The following is a 19,077-nucleotide window of genomic DNA, read 5'->3' on the forward strand; positions in this document are numbered from 1 at the left end:
AGCAGAACTTCTAATAGGAAAAGGCATTCGGCCAAGTGGGGAAGGGGTGATGAGTGACGATGAACACTGTTTCAGGCAGGATGGAATCTGTGTGGCCTTATGTCTGAACCCCATCAGCACATGAACTGGCCTACAGCTCCTCCTTAACACCTTTCCTTACCTCTACCTTAGGTTCCTTTCCAAGCTTTCAAAGTCCCGGCTCCATTACCATACCCTTGAGCTGCATTTGACAATCCAGCCAGAAATTGCCTCTGCGATGCCTGAACCTCCTTAGCCCGCACTTCTGTAACTCTAGCATGGAGGTGCTCAGAGAATACGCATGGAATGAATTTCTACTGCCACCTGCCTGGGGTCTAAGCACCTCAGGCCCAGCGAGTGCACTGGCTTTATCCGGTCTCCTACCTCCCGCCTCTTCCATTCATCAGATGGGCTACTTCACGTCATCCAGATACATTAAGATAGTGCTGCCCCAGTTACCTGGAATGTTCTTCTCTCCCCACCTTCTCCGTTCTATCCATCCTTCGTGTTCCAAATCAACTCCCTTCCTTCTCTCCTAAGCCCCATCCTGCTCTGCCCTTTCCTTTCTCCAGCTTCCTTTTGCCTCTAGGTTCAATGCAATCCTATCCAGCAGGACAGTGGGAGCCTGTCTATATTCCACATGGCCCACTCTGGCAAAGACCTGACAAAATGGCAGGGGACTACTGGTAGGCTTTTGCCTATCCTGGCTTCCAGTTTTGAGCAGAGAGAACCCACTTTCTAAGTAAAGCGGAGAGAGACCTCTAGGGAGAAAAAGAAATCAGCAACGAAAAGGAGTACCTGAGATATGATGGTTGGGGGGGATTTACAGACTCAGGGAGTCTTAGCCCCGGCTAAGGGCTAAGTCAAATCCAGTCAAAACATATCACTGTGTTTTCCCTCGTTTGCCTGACACGAGTGGTTTTTCTGGAACACACTAAAGAGTTAAAAGTTCTTTTCCTCCAGAGAGGTAGCTTTGCTCCTTTGAGTATACCTTTGAGGTTCCACTGGAACAGAAAAGGTAAGTATTTTTGCATTAAAAGGGACTATTTAGGGGTGTCTGGGTGGCTCAGTCGATTGGGCATCCGGCCTCCGCTCCGGTCATGATCTCGTGGTCCGTGGGTTCAAGCCCTGCGTTGGGTTCTGTGCTGACAGCTCAGAGCCTGGAGCCTGCTTCAGATTCTGTGTCCCCCACCCCCCTCCCCTGCTCATGCTCCGTCTCTCTCTCTCTCAAAAATAAATAAATATTAAGAAAAAGGGGACTATTTAGTTTCCTTTTAGGCTAGCTTTATTTATTTATATAGTTGTTTTAGTTTTCTTACCCTGAGACTACAGAAAGAATCAATGATTTGAGACAAAACGTTTCAGGTATGGCTGGGTCCATTCCTTTACAAAACGTTAAAAATGATCTGTTTTTCAGAGATGTGAACTTTCGAGTTTCAATAACTTCTATACTTCTCAGGGAAACTTCCCTTTATCATTTCCTCATATAAACGGTTTGCAGCGATTGGGAAAAGCGGGGGAGATACTGTTCTATATCCTTACCTCACGCCCTGTGATGGGGATGTTTCCTCACGACAGTTAGTTTACTAACTTCTGGCAGGCCTCCAGGAGTAAGTAAGGGTTAACTATGGAGTAAATAAGGGAACTATGCCAAGACCTTACACAGGATCTCTGCCCTTTGTCAAGACAAAGAGAGTCTCCACCAGACAAGGTATATCAAAGTTGGCCACAAAGAGGCTTGAGACAAGGAGCGCCTGTTGGTACCTGAATAACTAGCCCCTCAAAAGGCAAAAGTTCCCCATTTCACATACGGGGTTCCCAAATAACTATCTCCTAAGTATCCATAAAGTTTAAGAAGTGAAATTAGAAAGTTCATTTGAAGTCTTACACCTATGTCAGAAATACATTTTGTAGGTACAAACGCTCTTTGGTGAATCAAATCTTCCTATGCGGTCTTCGGAGCCCTTATGTTGACAAAACTGCCCGGTTAGAGGAGCCTGGGAAATCTTCCACTTGCCCTTTTCAGGATTTCTATAAGCTACAGGATGCCATACTTCAAAAAATTCAGTACTCTTGGGGCACCAGGGTGGCTCAGTCGGTTAAGCGTCCGACTCTCGATTTCAAGCTCAGGTCACGATCTCACAGTTTGTGGGTTCGAGCCCCGCATCGGGCTCTGAGCTGACAGTGCAGAGCCCACTTGAGATTCTCTCTCTCTGCCCCTCCCTTGCTTGCGCTCGCGCGCACTCTCTCTCTGTCCCTCTCTCAAGATAAAGAAATAAGCTTAAAAAAGAAAAATCAGTACTTCCAAAGGAAATCACCCAAAGCCCTTTATTTCTACACTTGCCGTGGCTCCTAGGACCTCCACCTCTTCCCATCCTTATCTTCTGTTTCCCTCACGTCTTCTTCCCTTTCTACTCCATCTACCTGAGCAAGGGCTCACGCCCCTTCTTCCTGTGTCTTTGGTTTTAACTGAGCAGTTCACCACCTACACTCACTCTCAAGCATCACTTTCAAAAGTTTCCAGAATCAGGAGCAAGGCAGAGTCAAAGGGCCGGAATGCATTTTCTCCTTGATTTGGTGGCACAACTAGACCCCTTAAGCTCCTTAAGGACCCTGTGGGTCCTTCTCCCGACCTTCAAAGTTTCCCCTCGATCTGGAAATTCTTCCTCTTTTCCCCTCCAGTGGACTTAGTCAGCAAAATCTTTCCTCTATGAAGCTAGGTCACGGTCTTTGTGCTCACGGTGACCTACCGTGGGGATTTCTTGGGCGTGATGGGTGGTGGCAAAGACCAAGCAATGACTAACAGATTTTCCAAGCCGAACACGTGTCAGGAGTCCAGACTCTCACCTGAATGAGGAGATCGATAGCGAAAGTCCTCTTTGGTCAGCAGCAGGAGCGCTTTGCCGTTCATTTCAAACGTGTTGCTGTCAATTGGCCTTAAAGAAAATTCGTTTTCAGCCCACTTGAGCCACTGGGCTACGTCATCCCTGCTCCAGTAAATTGGCTGCAAGCCTGTTGGAGACAGAGCGAGGCAGAAAGAGAGAGAGAGAGAGGGAGGAAAAAAAAAAAAGGTCTTGTCAGTTAGACAGTTGGAATAAAGGAAAAGCTTTCTGAATGGTTAATAAAATGGAGTCTCCAGGTCTGAAGAGCTCTTATGTTCAACTCTGAATCCCAAGGCAAAGCTCAAGATTTGTAAGTGCCCAAGTGTGGTATCGGATGAACTATTTATTCAGAGGCAACATGAGAAGAACGATCCTTTTTTAGTCTTTGATGGACCCTAGGCCTTGCTGGCCTGCCCTTCCCTGCCCAGGTCCAGGGGCTGCCTTGATTCAGGTATGCCCCAAAGCTGAAGCTCCACGGTGGCCTGAAACACCCAAGGAACTCAGAGTCATGACAAATGCCAATGAGCTTCGGAGGGGACCTTAGAATTAGAGCTGATCTGATTGCCACCCAGTGTCCTTTTGTTTTTTTTATTAAAAAAAAATTTTTTTTAACGTTTATTTATTTTTGAGAGAGAGAGAGACAGAGCGTGAGCCAGGGAGGGGCAGAGAGAGGGAGACACAGAATCGGAAACAGGCTCCAGGCTCTGAGCTGTCAGCCCAGAGCCCGAGGCGGGGCTCGAACTCACGGACCGCGAGATCATGACCTGAGCCTAAGTCGGACGCTTAACCGACCGAGCCACCCAGGCGCCCCCTCAGTGTCCTTTTGAAGTGAGAACGTTCCAGAGTCGGGCCTGACCTTTGAGAGCTGCCAAATAATAAAGTGTTCCCTGAAATTTCTTCCAGGAAGAGCAATTCACTCAGCCTCTGGGAAACTATCAGGCTAGCCTCTGGGAATGAGAGGGCAAAGCAAGGATAAAAGGTCTTTTGCCTTTTTATTCTACTTTTTGATGTTAGAACTTTCTGCCGGGGGTGGTATTGGGCTCTGAGTGGGACCAGAAGTGGGCCAAAGGGAGGGCTGTAGCTTAGGTGGAGAGGAGAACTCAGGCTGGGCTTTTCTGGAAGTCTGACTGTGAATCTATATTTTTATTTTATTTTGCTGTTGTGGGACATCTTTGGCATATCATTCAAGTGGTTTAGAACAGTGGTTCTCAAAGTGTGATCTGGGGACCCCTCAGGGTTCCCAAGTACTTTTCAGAGTGTCAATGAAGTCAAACCTCTTTTCATAGCAATATTAAGAGGTTATCTACTATTTCAGCCTCATTCGTTCATGAGTATACAGTGGGATTTTCTAGAAGCTACACAACGTGTGATATTGCAGCAGGCGTGAGAATCCAGCCATCTTCTATGAAGCCAGACATTAGAGACTTGCAAAAATGTAAGACAATGCCACTTCTCTCACTACTTTCTGGAAGATATATTCATAAATATATATTTATGCTAACATCAGCTTAGCTTATTACTTTTCAGTAAGTTAAGTGTTTTTGAAATTCTCAGTTTTAGTTTCCAATATGGTAAATATAGACAGGATCCACATGAGCGAAGCTCTTTGGGGTCTTCAATAATTCTTAACAACTGAAAGCAGTCCTGAGACCAAAATGAGAACTGAGGGGTTGGAAGGAGCTACGTGCCCAACAGAGCTTCATTCTCCAAAACTGCACCGTGTGAATTAATGGTTCAAATACAATGGAGTCAGGGTTTGCCAAGAAGAGCTTCAGTCTCTCCAGGAAGTTACTTAAACTTCCTAAGGAGACTCCATGAGTGTGCTCGAAAAGGGCCCTTCAGTTTGATCCTGGAAAGAGTCACCTTTTCATCCTTCAATCAAGCATAACAAAGAACTGTCTGGTCTACTTGTGTATGCTGTTTCTCCTTCCTCGTGGATCAGGGAAGGAATAGCTCAGTTCCCTTGGAGAAGGTCCAGAGCCTCTGGGCATGACTATTGGCTCCGTCTTCCAGGTGGCTCCTTTGCAAAGTCTAGTTCTGAAGAATGGTAGCTGGCTTCCTTGAACTCTGGGGAAGTCCTTTCTCAAGCAGTCTCTCGTGTAGGACACCAAGAAAGAAGTACGGGCACTGGCAGAATTAGAGATGGGCGTCCAAGAGCTTTTTTCCCCTTGGGTTTTAAGTTTTACAATTTTACGTGGCAAAAGGAAGTGGCATCATGAAATCATAATGTGTAGTATGGGGCGCCTGGGTGGCTCAGTCGGTGAAGAGTCCAACTTCGGCCCAGGTCATGATCTCCCGGCTGGTGGGTTCGAGCTCCGCGTTGGGCTCTGCGCTGACAGCTCAGAGCCTGGAGCCTGCTTCCGATTCTGCGTCTCCCTCTCTTGCTCTGCCCCTCCCCTGTTCATGCTGTCTCTCTCTCAAGAATAAATAATAAAAAAAAAATAAAAAAAAATAATGTATAGTATGCTACTGCTCTATGATCCTGAGAATAAAACACAGCCACTAAAGAATTTAAGGTTTTGTTTTTGGCTCTTAACTCTACCCAGAAGTAATGCCTATCAAAAACAGTCCTTGGATACAGAAGGTGCCCCCCCCTCCCGTCTTTCCAACGACCTTGACAAAACACATATCTGGAATCACAGTGAAATGGCAGTGGGCGTGAGGACGGCTTAGCAAAATCTCAACTTTTGAACCGGTAAAAAAACCTTAATGTTTACTTCCTATCGTCAGCGGTGTCGCCTTTGAACAGAAACAGCACAGCGATCAGTCATCTGTTATTGGGAATTTTTCCCCTTCCTCTCTTTCACAGGAGCAGCACGGGCACAGCCAGGCCCGGCGGGGGGCGGGGGGGTGCAAATAGGGGGCTCCAGTCAAGCTTGGCCTAGGAAAGAGCCTGGCGGTAGATGGGCCACGGAGCAGAAGACAGTCAGAAACAGGAAAAACGATGCGGTAGCTTATTGGAAGTGCGCGCGCCAAGGCAAATACAGAACCGAATCCCACTGGGGAGGGGAAATGAGAGTGAAATGCTGAAGTGTCTGCAGAGGAGTCACTGAACCGGAGGGAGGTGGGGGGAATGGGGGTGGGGGGACACAAGTAGTAATTTGAGGTTCTTTATATTCTATGGAAGAAAATACTCATGAGTAATCTTTTCCCTAAATACAAGAGGAGTCACACACTCCAACCAGCCCTTCTGGTGAAAGGCAACAGTTTCTCTTTTCACTTCCCATTAATCTCTCCCACAGCCCCGGTCCCCCGAAGCAAGCACAGTTACCGCGGAAACCCCCTCGTGGGGAACCGGCATGAAGGCCCTGGGCTGTGTGCAAAAGGGACCCATCAGGTCACTGTCAGTCCAGGGAATACCAGGCGATCCTAGCAGTTTTACAGAAGTGACCCTGACAGACCCAGCTACCTGCTTGAGGCCCCCGAGGAAACCGGTCAGGGTGTAAGGACAAGGTGGACACGTAGACCAAGCTGGAGAGAGGCTTGATAAACTTCGGTGTTCAAAGTCAAGTCCTACTGCTTTTTCTTTTTTCATTCTCTAGAGTAACTGGGAAAAAAGAAGCCCCCTTTCCTCCAACCTAACAGCCCTACGGCGGTTACAGCCCTACGAGTTACAGTGTCTAAATGGAATAGAGCCTTGGACCCAGAGGCAACTCTGTCTAATCAGGACCATTTAATTTACTTAACAGTCATCTATTAGGCACGTCTATCATCTCGCACTATTGTAAGCACTTTGTAAATATTAGCTCATTTAATTGCATGCTCACAGCAAAACCATGACATAGGGGTTCAGATCGGGGAACTCGGGCTCAGTGCACTTAAGGGATGTGCCCAAGGTCCTACGGCCATGGAAACAAGAGGGGCCGAGAGGGGCAGATTTGAACCCAGGCAGTCTGGCTTCAGGGTGTGTGTTCTTATCCATCACAGTACACTTACGCATGCAGTTCCCACCCAGAGTCAGAATTCGGATTGATTTTCAGCGTCTATTAGGGATGCAGAAAAGACTGGGTGAATTGAATCCTCCCCATCCAAGACTTTGATCCTTGGAGGCTTTCTCAAGTTATCAACAGACTAAAAATAGAGCCAAAAAATCTGTATATCCTTGGAGAAGTAGATTTATAAATGGGAAGAGGAGGGAGGTGTAGGTGGCGCTCCGCTTTGAACACATCCAGGAATAAAGTGCCGCCCTCGCTGGCTACTTGCCCGCGGGCACTCAATGCTCATAGGCACTGGTCTTGAGACGTCATGTGGCTCACAGCTGCTAATGTAACAGAAGCCGTATGGGCGAGATGAGGGAGAACGTATAACGCAGAACCGGCCTCACAGTTATCTCTTGCAACTTTTTTTTTTTTTTTTTTTTTTAAATTTTTTTTTTCAACGTTTTTTATTTATTTTTGGGACAGAGAGAGACAGAGCATGAACGGGGGAGGGGCAGAGAGAGAGGGAGACACAGAATCGGAAACAGGCTCCAGGCTCCGAGCCATCAGCCCAGAGCCTGACGCGGGGCTCGAACTCACGGGCCGCGAGATCGTGACCTGGCTGAAGTCGGACGCTTAACCGACTGCGCCACCCAGGCGCCCCTCTCTTGCAACTTTAACTCAACAAAATCGAATAATATAGCAGTTAATGATGAGTGAAAGGAAGAGAGACCATTTTTCTGCGCCTATGTTCTACTATTCCCCATGCACATAATAAGCCTACCAAGACCTGCATTAAAAAAAAAAAGTTGGATTTATTTTTGAGAGAGAGAGTGTGAGCAGGGAAGGGGCAGGGAGAGAGGGGGACAGAGGATCCAAAGAGGGCTCTACGCTGACAGCAGCGAGCCTGATGCGGGGCTCGAACTCACAAACTGTGAGATGATGACCTGAGCAAAGTCGGACGCTCAACTGACTGAGCCACCCAGGCGCCCCAAGACCTGCCATTTTTAAAAAATTTTTTTTTTAATGTTTATTTATTTTTGAGACAGAGAGAGACAGAACATGAATGGGGGAGGGGCAGAGAGAGAGGGAGACACAGAATCGGAAGCAGGCTGCAGGCTCTGAGCCATCAGCCCAGAGCCCGACGCGGGGCTCGAACTCACGAACCGTGAGATCATGACCTGAGCTGAAGTCGGACGCTCAACCGACTGAGCCACCCAGGCGCCCCAAGACCTGCCATTTTTTTTTTTTTAATTTTTTTTAACGTTTATTTATTTTTGAGACAGAGAGAGACAGAGCATGAACGGGGGAGGGTCACAGAGAGAGTGAGACACAGAATCTGAAACAGGCTCCAGGCTCTGAGTGGTCAGCACAGAGCCTGACGCGGGGCTCGAACCCACGGACCGTGAGATCATGACCTGAGCCGAAGTCGGACGCTTAACCGACCAAGCCACCCAGGCGCCCCAAGACCTGCCATTTTTAACGTCAATTCACTTCAGAGTATATTTGAGAAGCATTTTATACAGAAGAGATGAACCGCTATTATTAAGAAAATTCCTAAGCATTCCACTGCAGTTTTTTTTCCCCAAGTGGGTCAAGTGAAGTTCTTGGTGTCGTACCCTTCAACGCCCTGAATTTCCTTCTAATATTTCTTCAAGTCCACGTTCAAGGGGGCAGCGACTTTCACCAGCACATTGTTAAGCCTCATTTCAAGGTCTCTCAGCTAATGTTTAAATGAACGATGAAAAGTGGGCTAGGAGTCAGGAGCCCGGATTTTACCACCAGAACTGCCATTAGCTAACAGGTGATTTGGGGCATTTTCTCCCGGGCTCGACAACTTCATTCTGTAAAATGAGGCACCTAGACGATGGGGTCTCTATTCCTTTCCGGGTTGCACACTGGGAACATAGTCCCGCTTCATCTGAATCCTAAAAACCCAATCATATAAACAGCCAGGACCTTTTTACCACCAAACTACCGCCTGCTCACAACGATGACCCCAAGATTTTGTAACTTCCTGAATGACCTTCTGGGTCTTGGAAAACAGATTACATTATTTTAAATAGAGGGCAGTGCCTAAGAGTGTTTTATCATATTCCAATTCTTGGAAAAGCTATAAGCCGGCCAAGGCAATAATACACATAACATTCTGACAAGGTGCTTTCACATGTATGACCTCATGTAATTCTCACAAAAGCTCTGTGAAATCCGTCTTGCTCCCATTTCAGTTTTAACAGATGAGGAGGAGAACAGGGGGCTCGGAGTCAGGAGATGATTGTACCGGCTCGAACAATACTCAGTTCAGGCTCTGGTGCTACAAAATACAGTCATCAAAAACATCCTTTGTCCCAACCTTGCCGTGTACACGGGATTTTGATACAGACGCTATGGCTTATGGGATAGACTGGTAAAAGAGAAGACGACACCCCAGAGATGATCTAGTCCAACTCCCACCCATCTCACTCACGGGGAAACTGAAGCTGGGAAAAGTTAAGAGGCTGCACCGCGAGCGAGCCGCCCCACGTTCCCTGCTTCCAGCATCTCATGCTGTGTCGTAACTCGATTCAGTGACACAGAACAATTCTATAAACCCCTGACATGAATGAGGAAAATGATCACTTCCTTGCTTAGTCATCCTGACTTCAGATTAAACGTCCTTAATTGGTCCAAACGTAATTTCTCAATTGCAGTTTTTAGACCCTCCCCAACCCACCTGCCTCCTCCAGAGATCATATTTAGCTCCCATGCCTAAACATCATACCAGGAGCAGGGCCAGAACTTTCTTCCTCTGGACAATAGACTTCTATTGTTCATAGTCGCTAAGTTATTGGGCATTTAGACTGAATATTTTCTGCAAAGATTCTTATTCTCATTTTATAGACGAGCAAAAAATGTAGCACGCATAATGGGACATGGTGGCACTTGGATCCAAACCCAGGTGGTCTGGTTCCACAGTTCCCAACTCTGTTTTTTTATTTCAGTTTTATTCATTTATCTTGAGGGAGAGAGAAAACACGAGTGGAGGAGGGGCAGAGAGAAGAGAGAGAATCCCAAGCAGGCTCCGCACTGTCAGCACAAAGCCTGATGCGAGGCTCGAACCCAGGAACCCATGAGATCATGACCTGAGCCGAACTCAGACGCTCAAGTGGCTGAGCCACCGGGCGCCCCCAACAGTCCCAACTCTTAAAACCCTGCCATACTGCTTCTCGAGAACCTCATAATGACAGCAAATACTTACAAGAACTTACTGTGTCCCAGGTACTGTCCCCAGTGCTCTCTGTACAGAACTCATATAATCCCCACAACAATACTGTATGACAGAAACCATCACCATCCCTCCTTAGAGAAGAAAACTGGAGCACAGGGAAGTTAAGTGACCCGGCCAAAGTCACACAGCTAGGATAACGGACAAGCCAGGCGGCTTGGCCCAAAGTCTGTATTATTAACCACCTATACGTCTCTGTCTAGGCTTATCTGGTGTTTTGGCAGAACATCAAATTAAATTCGTGACCGAAAAAAGAGAGGGAGAAGGGCGTCAATGGCCATATGAATCGTCACAGTGGATACGCACGCAGGCACCGAGCGCCAGCACTGAAACTATTCCCCAGCTGTGTGACCTCAGGCAAGTTACTCGACCTCTCTGTGTCTCACTTGACTCAAATGAAAAAAAGGGGACAGTCTGCAAGCTGTGAGTAAGTACCAGTGGATCACAGACGATGTGCTTATCAAATGTGAAGATGCCATAAAGCTAGTATACAGTAAGATTATGTAAGTGGTAACAATAAAACACGCAGAGGACAGTATGTGGAACATAGCAAGCATTTAATAAGTATTAGCTACTGTTACTATGGTTACCATTTTCAGTTGCCCTACCCTGCACACACAGAGCTGGTGTTTGGAACCCAACTGGAGGAATGTACTTGAATCAATATTAGATTTCATCTTGTTATTTTTTTTGCCATCATTCCCAGCCTGCTGCAGTCTTTCCGGATTTGGTTCTATTTCTAGTAACAACCACGCTTTACAGCTTCATGTCTTCTGTGGCTTTGATAAGCATCTGTCACCGCAACAGGCTCCTGACAAAATGCGGATTAGGTGAGGGCTGAGGTGGGAGCACTCTGGTGACGTAACAGTCACCTCCTTCCGGATGGATGCTGATCAAGTTATCAGCTCCTTTGGGGTGCAAGGGTTCAATGATCAGTCCATTTAAATACTCTGGTAGCCGGACTATAGTTTTCAAGCTCAGCCAAAACGGCACCCGTCTAAAATTCAATGAAATGCTTTCTTCGTGTCCGTGAATAAGTAACCACGACCTTATCGAAGAGGATAGAGGAAGCAGAGAAGGAGCAAATGCTGGGCTCTGAAGGGACAACTTTTTCCTATGTGCTCACAACACCTGCGTTTCAAACCCTGTCCCGAATTCCACCTGGAGGTTAGATCACGCCAGCTGTTTTTAGTCTGTACGGACACTCACTTCTCCTTTTCGATTGTGAATATCAGGTAAACGGTGGCTCACAGTCTTTCTTTCAGTCCCTCTTCCATTCCCTACAACCCTCAGGGATCGCTGTCAGTGGCCTAACTCTCACCCTTGTAAGTTCTGTATTCTCATTTGTCATTTGGGCCAAGAGCAGTGAATTTATTTAGAACAACTTAGACTCGTTTTTACATCAATTCTCCCATGAGGCTTTAATTCCCTTATGCCGATGTTTGTACTACCTGTTTCGGTCTGACAACCATCCTCCCTGATGGCAGAGAGGGAAGAAAGAGAGAAGTTGAACGGTTTTCTCTTTGCCACTTGTTCATGTCACTCTATCCAACCAAATCAGCATGCTGATACCATGCTTATTCTTATTTATTTATTTATTTTCAAATTATATTTTAATGTTTTATATTTGAGAGAGAGAGAGAGAGACAGAGTGCGAGCAGGAGAGGGGCACAGAGATAGAGACAGAATCTGAAGCAGGCTCCAGGCTCTGAGCTGCCAGCACAGAGCCCGATGCGGGGCTCGAACTCACGAACACTGAGATCATGACCGGAGCCGAAGTCGGACGCTCAACCGACTGAGCCACCCAGGCGCCCCAACAATCAGGTAATTCTTATAAAGAGTATCTATTCGTATGAAAAAATGCCAAATAGCATATGTACGTAGGTATGATAATCCCAAGCAATGCACAGAATAACATTACCATGAAATATAAAAATATTAATGGCAACTGTCACTCAGGAGAATTACAGGTGATGCTTACCATCTCCTTTTTTTTTTTAACGTTTATTATTTTAATTTATTTTTGAGAGAGAGTGTGAGCAGGGGAAGGGGCAGAGAGAGAGGGAGGCAGAGAATCAAAAGCGGGCTCTGAATTGTCAGCACGGAGCCCGATGCGGGGCTCAAACTCAGGAACCACGAGATCATGACCTGAGCCACAGTTGGACACTTAACCGACCGAGCCAGCCAGGTGCCTCTCCTTTCCATTTTTTATTTCCCACTTCTCTCTATTCAGCATGCATTACCGTTATATTTTAAAAAGCCCATGTAAAATTTGAGCTCCTCAGAGAATGTCCCCAATACAGCCTCATCAGCTTCCCCAGTTACCCTCCTGCCCACTCGTCTCAGCAAGCGCCCTGCGCGCGTGATCTGCCTTCGGAAGTTCATTTTCTTTTCTTTTTTTTTTTTTTGGAAGTTCATTTTCAAAAGCGCTCTGACTCTTCTGACTTGTGCATGAGCACTGTGGACCATGGGACCATAGGCACTTCTCCTCTAAACTTCTGAAAGCACAACTGACCATGTCTTTCATTTCTCTTTCCCAATTGTAAGATGATGTATTCTCACCAGCGCGTCCCTGTATCATTTCTACTCTGCCGACCAATGCCTCCTTGTTTGTCAGACCCGAGTCCAAATTTGCAGGGCCCCTCATTGTTCCTTCTAAGAGATGAAACTGCTAACTGCGAGGAGCGTCTGTTAAGAGTCAAAACGTGCAAGCACGGAGCTGACACAGGTTTCTCAGCGCTTCTCCCGTCACGCCTGGCACACGGTGGTCCCCCCGTGATGCCGGACTGCACCAAGATCCCCGGTCCGCCGCCGGGCCAGCGCTGCAGCCTGTGACTGTCACCCCTCTCCCAGCCAATGCCATGCTCATCGGGTAGGATGCTTCAGACCTGGGTGGTACTTTACTAATACCACATGCTGCTGCGCCCGGATCAGCCCCACAACTGTTCTGTGAGGGAGCTAAGGCTGGTGCAACTGTCCTTGCTGAAGGAACGGAAGCTCAGAGAGGTAAAGGGACTGTCCCAAGGTCACAATGCACCTGGGACCAGAACCGCAGCCCCAGGTCAGTCTAGTGAACTTTGGCCAGGTCAAAGGATGCAATGGATATAAAAGTGTCCCCGGTACTCTGAAACGCATGGTGACGACGCAAGGGAATTAGGAGTAATAAACCATGAACTCAACTTCTCATGGCAGGTCTGGTTTAGCTGTGGATCCAGAAGTCTGAGCAGACCCCAGAGACCCCCTGTGCCTTCTGCAAAGGGGGTCGCGGTGGGCAGGCTTTACCTTAGGATAACTAAACCCTCCAAAGTCAAACCGAGTATCATCGGAGACCTCCAAGCTGCTTCCCAGCACACCTTCCGGGAGCGTCCCCCCCACAGCCAGTCCTCCAGTCTCCACCCTGGGCCTGGTCTCCGAGGTAACTCCCACAAGCCAGGTATTCCCATTTCTCTGGGTCTGCCTCTGACCTTGGATTTGCTATTTGATCAAAACTGCTTCCAGCACACAAATTCTGTCACTAGGGAATTAGAAGTTCCAAAACATTTCCTATTTTTGTCCTCAAGGTTAGCCTGTTTCTCGGCACTCGGCTCCCAAGTAGAGGTTAGAAGGGTCCACCTACATCTTTTGGCCCCGATCCCCAAAGCAAGAAGACTATATGTTCAAGTTCAGATCCAGAGTCCTATTCGATTCCCTCAAAAAATTTCTTCGTGTAGGGACGCCCGGGTAGCTCAGGTGGTTAAGCGTCCGACTTCGGCTCAGTCCATGATCTCGCGGTTTGTGAGTTCAAGCCCCACGTCCGGCTCTGTGCTGACAGCTCGGAGCCTGGAGTCTGCTTCGGATTCTGTGCCTTCTTCTCTTGCTGCCCCTCCCCTACTCATGCTCTGTCTCTCTCTCTCAAAAACAAACACTAAAAAAAAAAATTAAAAGAAAAATTTTTTTCTTATAGACTTCACTTTGTGGATTTTTCTGGCTTTCACTCAGTTTTATCCACAAAAGGGTTTTTAGCAGCAAACCTGTTGACAGCAAAGCTGGCCCAGCGCCTGCCACTCACCCTCGCAAACATGACATAAGAGTCCTTCCCATTTCCGCTTTGGGGCAGCAAGCCCAATGTGGTGAGAGGCATGTGATATTTTAGATAAAAACTTTGGTTTTGGACTCAGTCCTGAGTTCAAATACTCGTCCTACCGCCTAGTGGGCTCAGTGCTTTGGGGCAAGTTACAGCTCTGAACCTCAGTTTCCCCAGCGGTAAAATGAGGCCAAGAATAGCACTTATCTCCTTGGGCAAATTTAAGTATGACATGAGGTAACCCTTATAAAGACTTCCCACCACGTCTGGTACACGGGAAGTGCACAGTGCGCTTTGGGGGACTGGGTAGGACAGAGGCTGGACGGCAGATTGACCGTACTTTGCCACATATCTCCAGGAGAATGGAATCCTTCCTGCAGCTCCCTGGGGCCTCAGGAACTTGAGCAGGGGTTCTCGCAGGCTGTGAAGGCTCTGTCAGGAGCTTTGGGGCCCGCACAGGGCTTTGAGGAGGGGGCCGGCATCATCAGTGTGCTTGCAGGTTGGGAAAACGGCTCAGGAGGCGATGGAGAGAAAGGACGGGAGCAGATGAGAGGCTGGAGGAAGAAAGGTCAGATTTGGAGCCCATTTGGGTCCTGGACTAGGGTGAGGCAACTGAAATGCTCACTTTGGGTGGAAATTGTTTACATTTTCACGATGAACAAAACAGCAACATTTTGACTGAAGCCATATTGAGAAGAGACATGATGAGGGTGTAGCAGTGCCAATGGAGAGGGGTTCTTAAGTTTCGGAGATAATGGACCCCTCTGAGAATTCAGGGAGACCCACGGACCCTCTTGCCGAATGCACAGGCACACGCACACGCACACAAATATTTGGCTCTAATTTCAAAGTTTATAGACCTTGTCTATAAATGTCTATGTAGCGACCCCTGGAGAATCAGGCTAGTAATTTTGAGCCTCACGTATGCCAATGGGCCTGCCGACAGGTACTCGCAATTTTGGTAAGCAGCAATTTAGGCGCGAGAAGAGAAGACACACATTCGTCTGTCCTGATATTTTGGGGAGGAAAAGAGAAGAGAGGCAGGAAGGGTACCCTTGCCGCACTGAGAAGCGTGGGGGGGGGGGCAGCAATGAAATGACGCAGGGCAACTGTGGGGGTCACTTCTTTATGAAATGCACACACCTGACCTTAAATATGGAATGTCCCTTCCTCGGGTATTTTAGGAATCGTAGCTAACACACGGCAAGTTTGTATTCAGACTGATGAAGGTTAAGCACTGCAAATTATTTTAATTTATGAACAGTGAGGCAGCTGGGATAGGAGAGATACCACTGAAGGAGAGATGTGATTGAACTTCTAAAAGAAAGAGGCAAGTAAGGGCAGCATGTCTCCTACCACAGGGCAGAAAGAAATTCTTTCTATTATTATTATGATTATTATTTTAAGCTTATTTATTTGGGGGGGGGGCACAGAGAAAGTTGTAAGCCTAAGCAGCTGTTCACTGTCAGCTCAGAGCCTGGTGAGGGGCTCAAAATCATGAACCGCGAGATCCTGACCTGAGCTGAAATCAAGAGCCAGCCGCTTAACTGACTGAGCCACTCGGGTGCCCCTAGAAAACACTTTATTTTCAATTTTATTGACATCTATGCACACAAAGAAGTCCATTTTGAAGAGGAAAAAAATGTCGGAAAATAGATATTAAAAGTTGAAATGCTCCTTAAATAGATTAGGGGGCAGACTGGGAAATTGCCAGGAAAAGCAGGCACAAGAAGATTTTCTAATCGTCAGTGGAAACACAGGGGTGCGGAGAAAAGAGGGATCCCTTTGGCTCTGCATGATCCACAAAACACAGAAGATCTACTACGGGGGTGTCTGAATAAAGAAGAACGAATATCCTTTTCTCCCCCTCTGGCTCTTTTAAACCATACAGGATCGTCTCTTGTGCGGGCCACAGTCCACAGAACATTCCTTTGCGAAGCATAACAAGGGCTGAACTCATTCTCATTCTGGACAGGGCCTGATCTGCCCAGTCACTGGCATGGGAGAGGCTTTCCTTTGTGTGGTTCAGCTGCGCCTGGTCCCTTCCCTCCAGGGTTCTCTTTATTCCAGGCAAACTTAAACAAGCGGGCTGCCTTTTCTCAGGATGGAGACAGTCCCTATTATCACTGAGTCCTGTGGGGTGAACAGGAGGCTGGGGTGGGGATGGCGGGGGGGGGGGGGGGAGCAGAGAGGGAGGGGCTGGCGAAAGGGAGCCTGACAGAAGCGTTTAACTTTTACAATGTTAACTCCGCAGGCCTTGGAAGACACAACCACGGCCCAAAAGGCAGATGTGACCAGGGTTCAAGCAACCTACCACCCTTACAAAACGATGCTTTTCTGGAAAATATCTTCTTTTAAGGAGAATTCTCCCTCTCCCTCCCCCTTTCTTCCATCACCTCCTTCCCTGACTCTTAGGAGAGGGATTCCGAGCATTTCCAAGGCCCCATCGGTTTCCTTTTGGTGCCCAATCATCGCTCCTTCTCCAGGCTGCCTGAGCTGAAGCTGAATCAGCATTAGGAGGGGCAAACGGGGCAACAGAGGCCGGGTGAAACCATTTCAACAGATTTGTGGACGCCTCATGAAACGAAACAAAAAATCAGACTTGTAAAAGCAGCTTCTACTTAAAGATAACTAGCATTTGTGTGTGTGTGTGTGTGTGTGTGTGTGTGTCTTCTCTGCCTCGTCGCTTCTGTGTGGAGGAAATTCACAGGCAAATGGCTTTTGTAGATTTAGCCACTAAAAAAGTTGTAATCTTTCTTTCTCACCAGTTAAACTCCCTGGTATCTGAGTTGCGAAGGTTACTAATCCCCTGGTTTCAGGGCCTAAGATGGTTGCTGGGGAGTCAGGAAGACGAAAAAAACAAAAACAAAAACCAACAAACAACAACAAAAAAAACAAAGCAAAAGCAACCCATGCCGCCTTCCAGAACCGCAGAAACATTCCGTGGCCAAAGGGAGACTCTCTCTTGCTGCCAAGTATCCTTCTCTTTGGCTCTGTTGTCTAGTCTGCAGTTTTATTCACTCCTTTGGATGGAGGCACGAAGACGTCTGTGGAAGGGGAGGCTGGTAGAGGAAATACACTAAATCAATATAATCCGTTCACACCTTAGCTTTGCTAGGCAGTCAGATGAGCGTGTCAGAGGAAGGAGTGAGAGGACCCTCAACTTTGAAGGATAGTGGGGGTCTGAAGCAGCCAGGAGGCAGAATGTTATAGGCGCCTGAGGGAAGGAAATTTTGTTCACTTTTACCTACAGATGTTTCTGACGTATGATTCTTTTTTTTTTTTAATGTTCATGTAGTTGAGAGAGAGAGAGAGAGAGAGAGTGCACCTGAGCATGGGAGGGGCAGAGACAGAGGGAGACAGAGAATCCCAAGCAGGCTCTGTGTCATCAGAGCGGAGTCCCGGGCAGGGCTTGAACTCACAAACCGTGAGATCATGACCTGAGCGGAGAGCAAGAGTCAGACGCGTAACTGACTCAGCCACCCAGGCACCCCCCGTACGACTCCTTCAAAGGAGCTTTTACTTCTGCACTGGGAACGGTGTGAGTGTTTATAATACAGACGTTGAGTGCCCTGAGTTCTGGAGACAGACAGGGCTATGTCTGTTTTTTAACTTTGACTCAAGAGTCTGCAAAACAGCTGCCCATCACTGACAGCCCAAGGAAAGTTCATTCACACAGCGCACAAACGCTTCCCCGAGGCCGGGGCAGAGTGTGAGCCAGGTGAGGCCTCCAGGTGGTCGGCAGGCTGACCTCCCTATTGTCCTGCTATTTATAAAGCATGCTGTCTACTTTGGTTTCTTGGCAAGAACTGCTAATCTGCTGGAAACATGAAATTTTGCCTTTAGCGACTTGATTATAAAATAAAAATCAAATCCTGTTTCCGTCACCTACTAGCACAGCAGCTGTAGGGGGTTCAATGGTGGCCCCTGCCCCCAAAAGATATGTCCATGTCATAATCCCTGGAACCTGTCAATGTGACCTTATTTATTTATTTATTAAAAAAAAAAGATCTTTGCAGATGTAATTGAGGTCGAAATCTCGAGATGAGATCATCCTGGATTATTCAGGCGGGACCTATATCTAATGACAAGTGTCCTTATGAAGGAACACAGGGGAGGGACAGAAGAACAAAAGAGGGCCATGTGAAGACAGGCAGAGACCGGAATTATGCAAACCTCTGGTTTCCCTCCTGACAGGCTTCTATTATCCACATACTGAAATTCCCTTGCCTCTCTCCAATAGTTGTCACTTTCTCTTGAATCTTCAAAAGTCGCTTACTTCGCTTTCATTTCAAACAATTTCCAGTGTTTCACCTTCTGTTTCTCTTCAACATGGCCGTTTATGATATATTCATCTTGAATTCCTACTAGTTTGCTCTTCATTTCTGAAATGATTTTTCTTTCATTTTTAAATGTTTCCTGAGTTCTGGCATCTTAGTTCTAAGTTTTCCTTATTCTGGTTTATGTTGTCTACCCCCGCCCCTCCATATTCAATAGCATTTTCTTAATGAATTTTAGCTCATCTGGATGGCAGGTTACAGTTGTTGAATGGTTCCATAGCCATGTCTTTAGGACACTCGTTAGGAGTGCTATTCTGCTTCTTAGTTTCTTTTATCTTCTAAAAACTTTGTATGGGACTTGACCTCACTACTTTCCTATTGCGCGGTTTCATGTGAAATTGATTTTCCTGAACTTTTAGAACAAGGCGTGTTCCAACTTTACAAAGCTCTCTCTTCTATTGTGTTGACGGAGTGCTCGAATATATGGCAGCTTGCTGGTTGAAATTTCCTCCTTCTGTTTCCTTTCGGGGACCTTTCTTCCTTAGTCTCTGTTGTTCCTCTCCTATTCAACTTGCTTTCACTCTGGCAGCGTCTCAGTGTGGGGTCTTCCTGGAAGAAGGACCTGGCTGGGAAGTTCCCAAGATCACAGCTA

The 19,077-nt window shown here is 47.2% G+C and overlaps 1 protein-coding gene across 4 annotated transcripts in view; it reads right to left on the minus strand.

The window, feature by feature from the left end:
* ETV6 (ETS variant transcription factor 6) overlaps window positions 1-19,077 on the minus strand; it is a 248,801-nt gene that overhangs the window by 46,840 nt on the left and 182,884 nt on the right. For all 4 annotated transcript variants that reach the window (XM_053894836.1, XM_019451980.2, XM_053894835.1 and 1 more), the window contains one exon: window positions 2,866-3,030. In XM_053894836.1, coding sequence (XP_053750811.1) covers window positions 2,866-3,030 — 165 coding nt within the window. The remainder of the gene's footprint in view (window positions 1-2,865; window positions 3,031-19,077) is intronic.

This window comes from Panthera pardus, unplaced genomic scaffold (assembly GCF_024362965.1).
Source record: "Panthera pardus isolate Hobbes unplaced genomic scaffold, ASM2436296v1 HiC_scaffold_6, whole genome shotgun sequence".
NCBI lineage: Eukaryota > Metazoa > Chordata > Mammalia > Carnivora > Felidae > Panthera > Panthera pardus.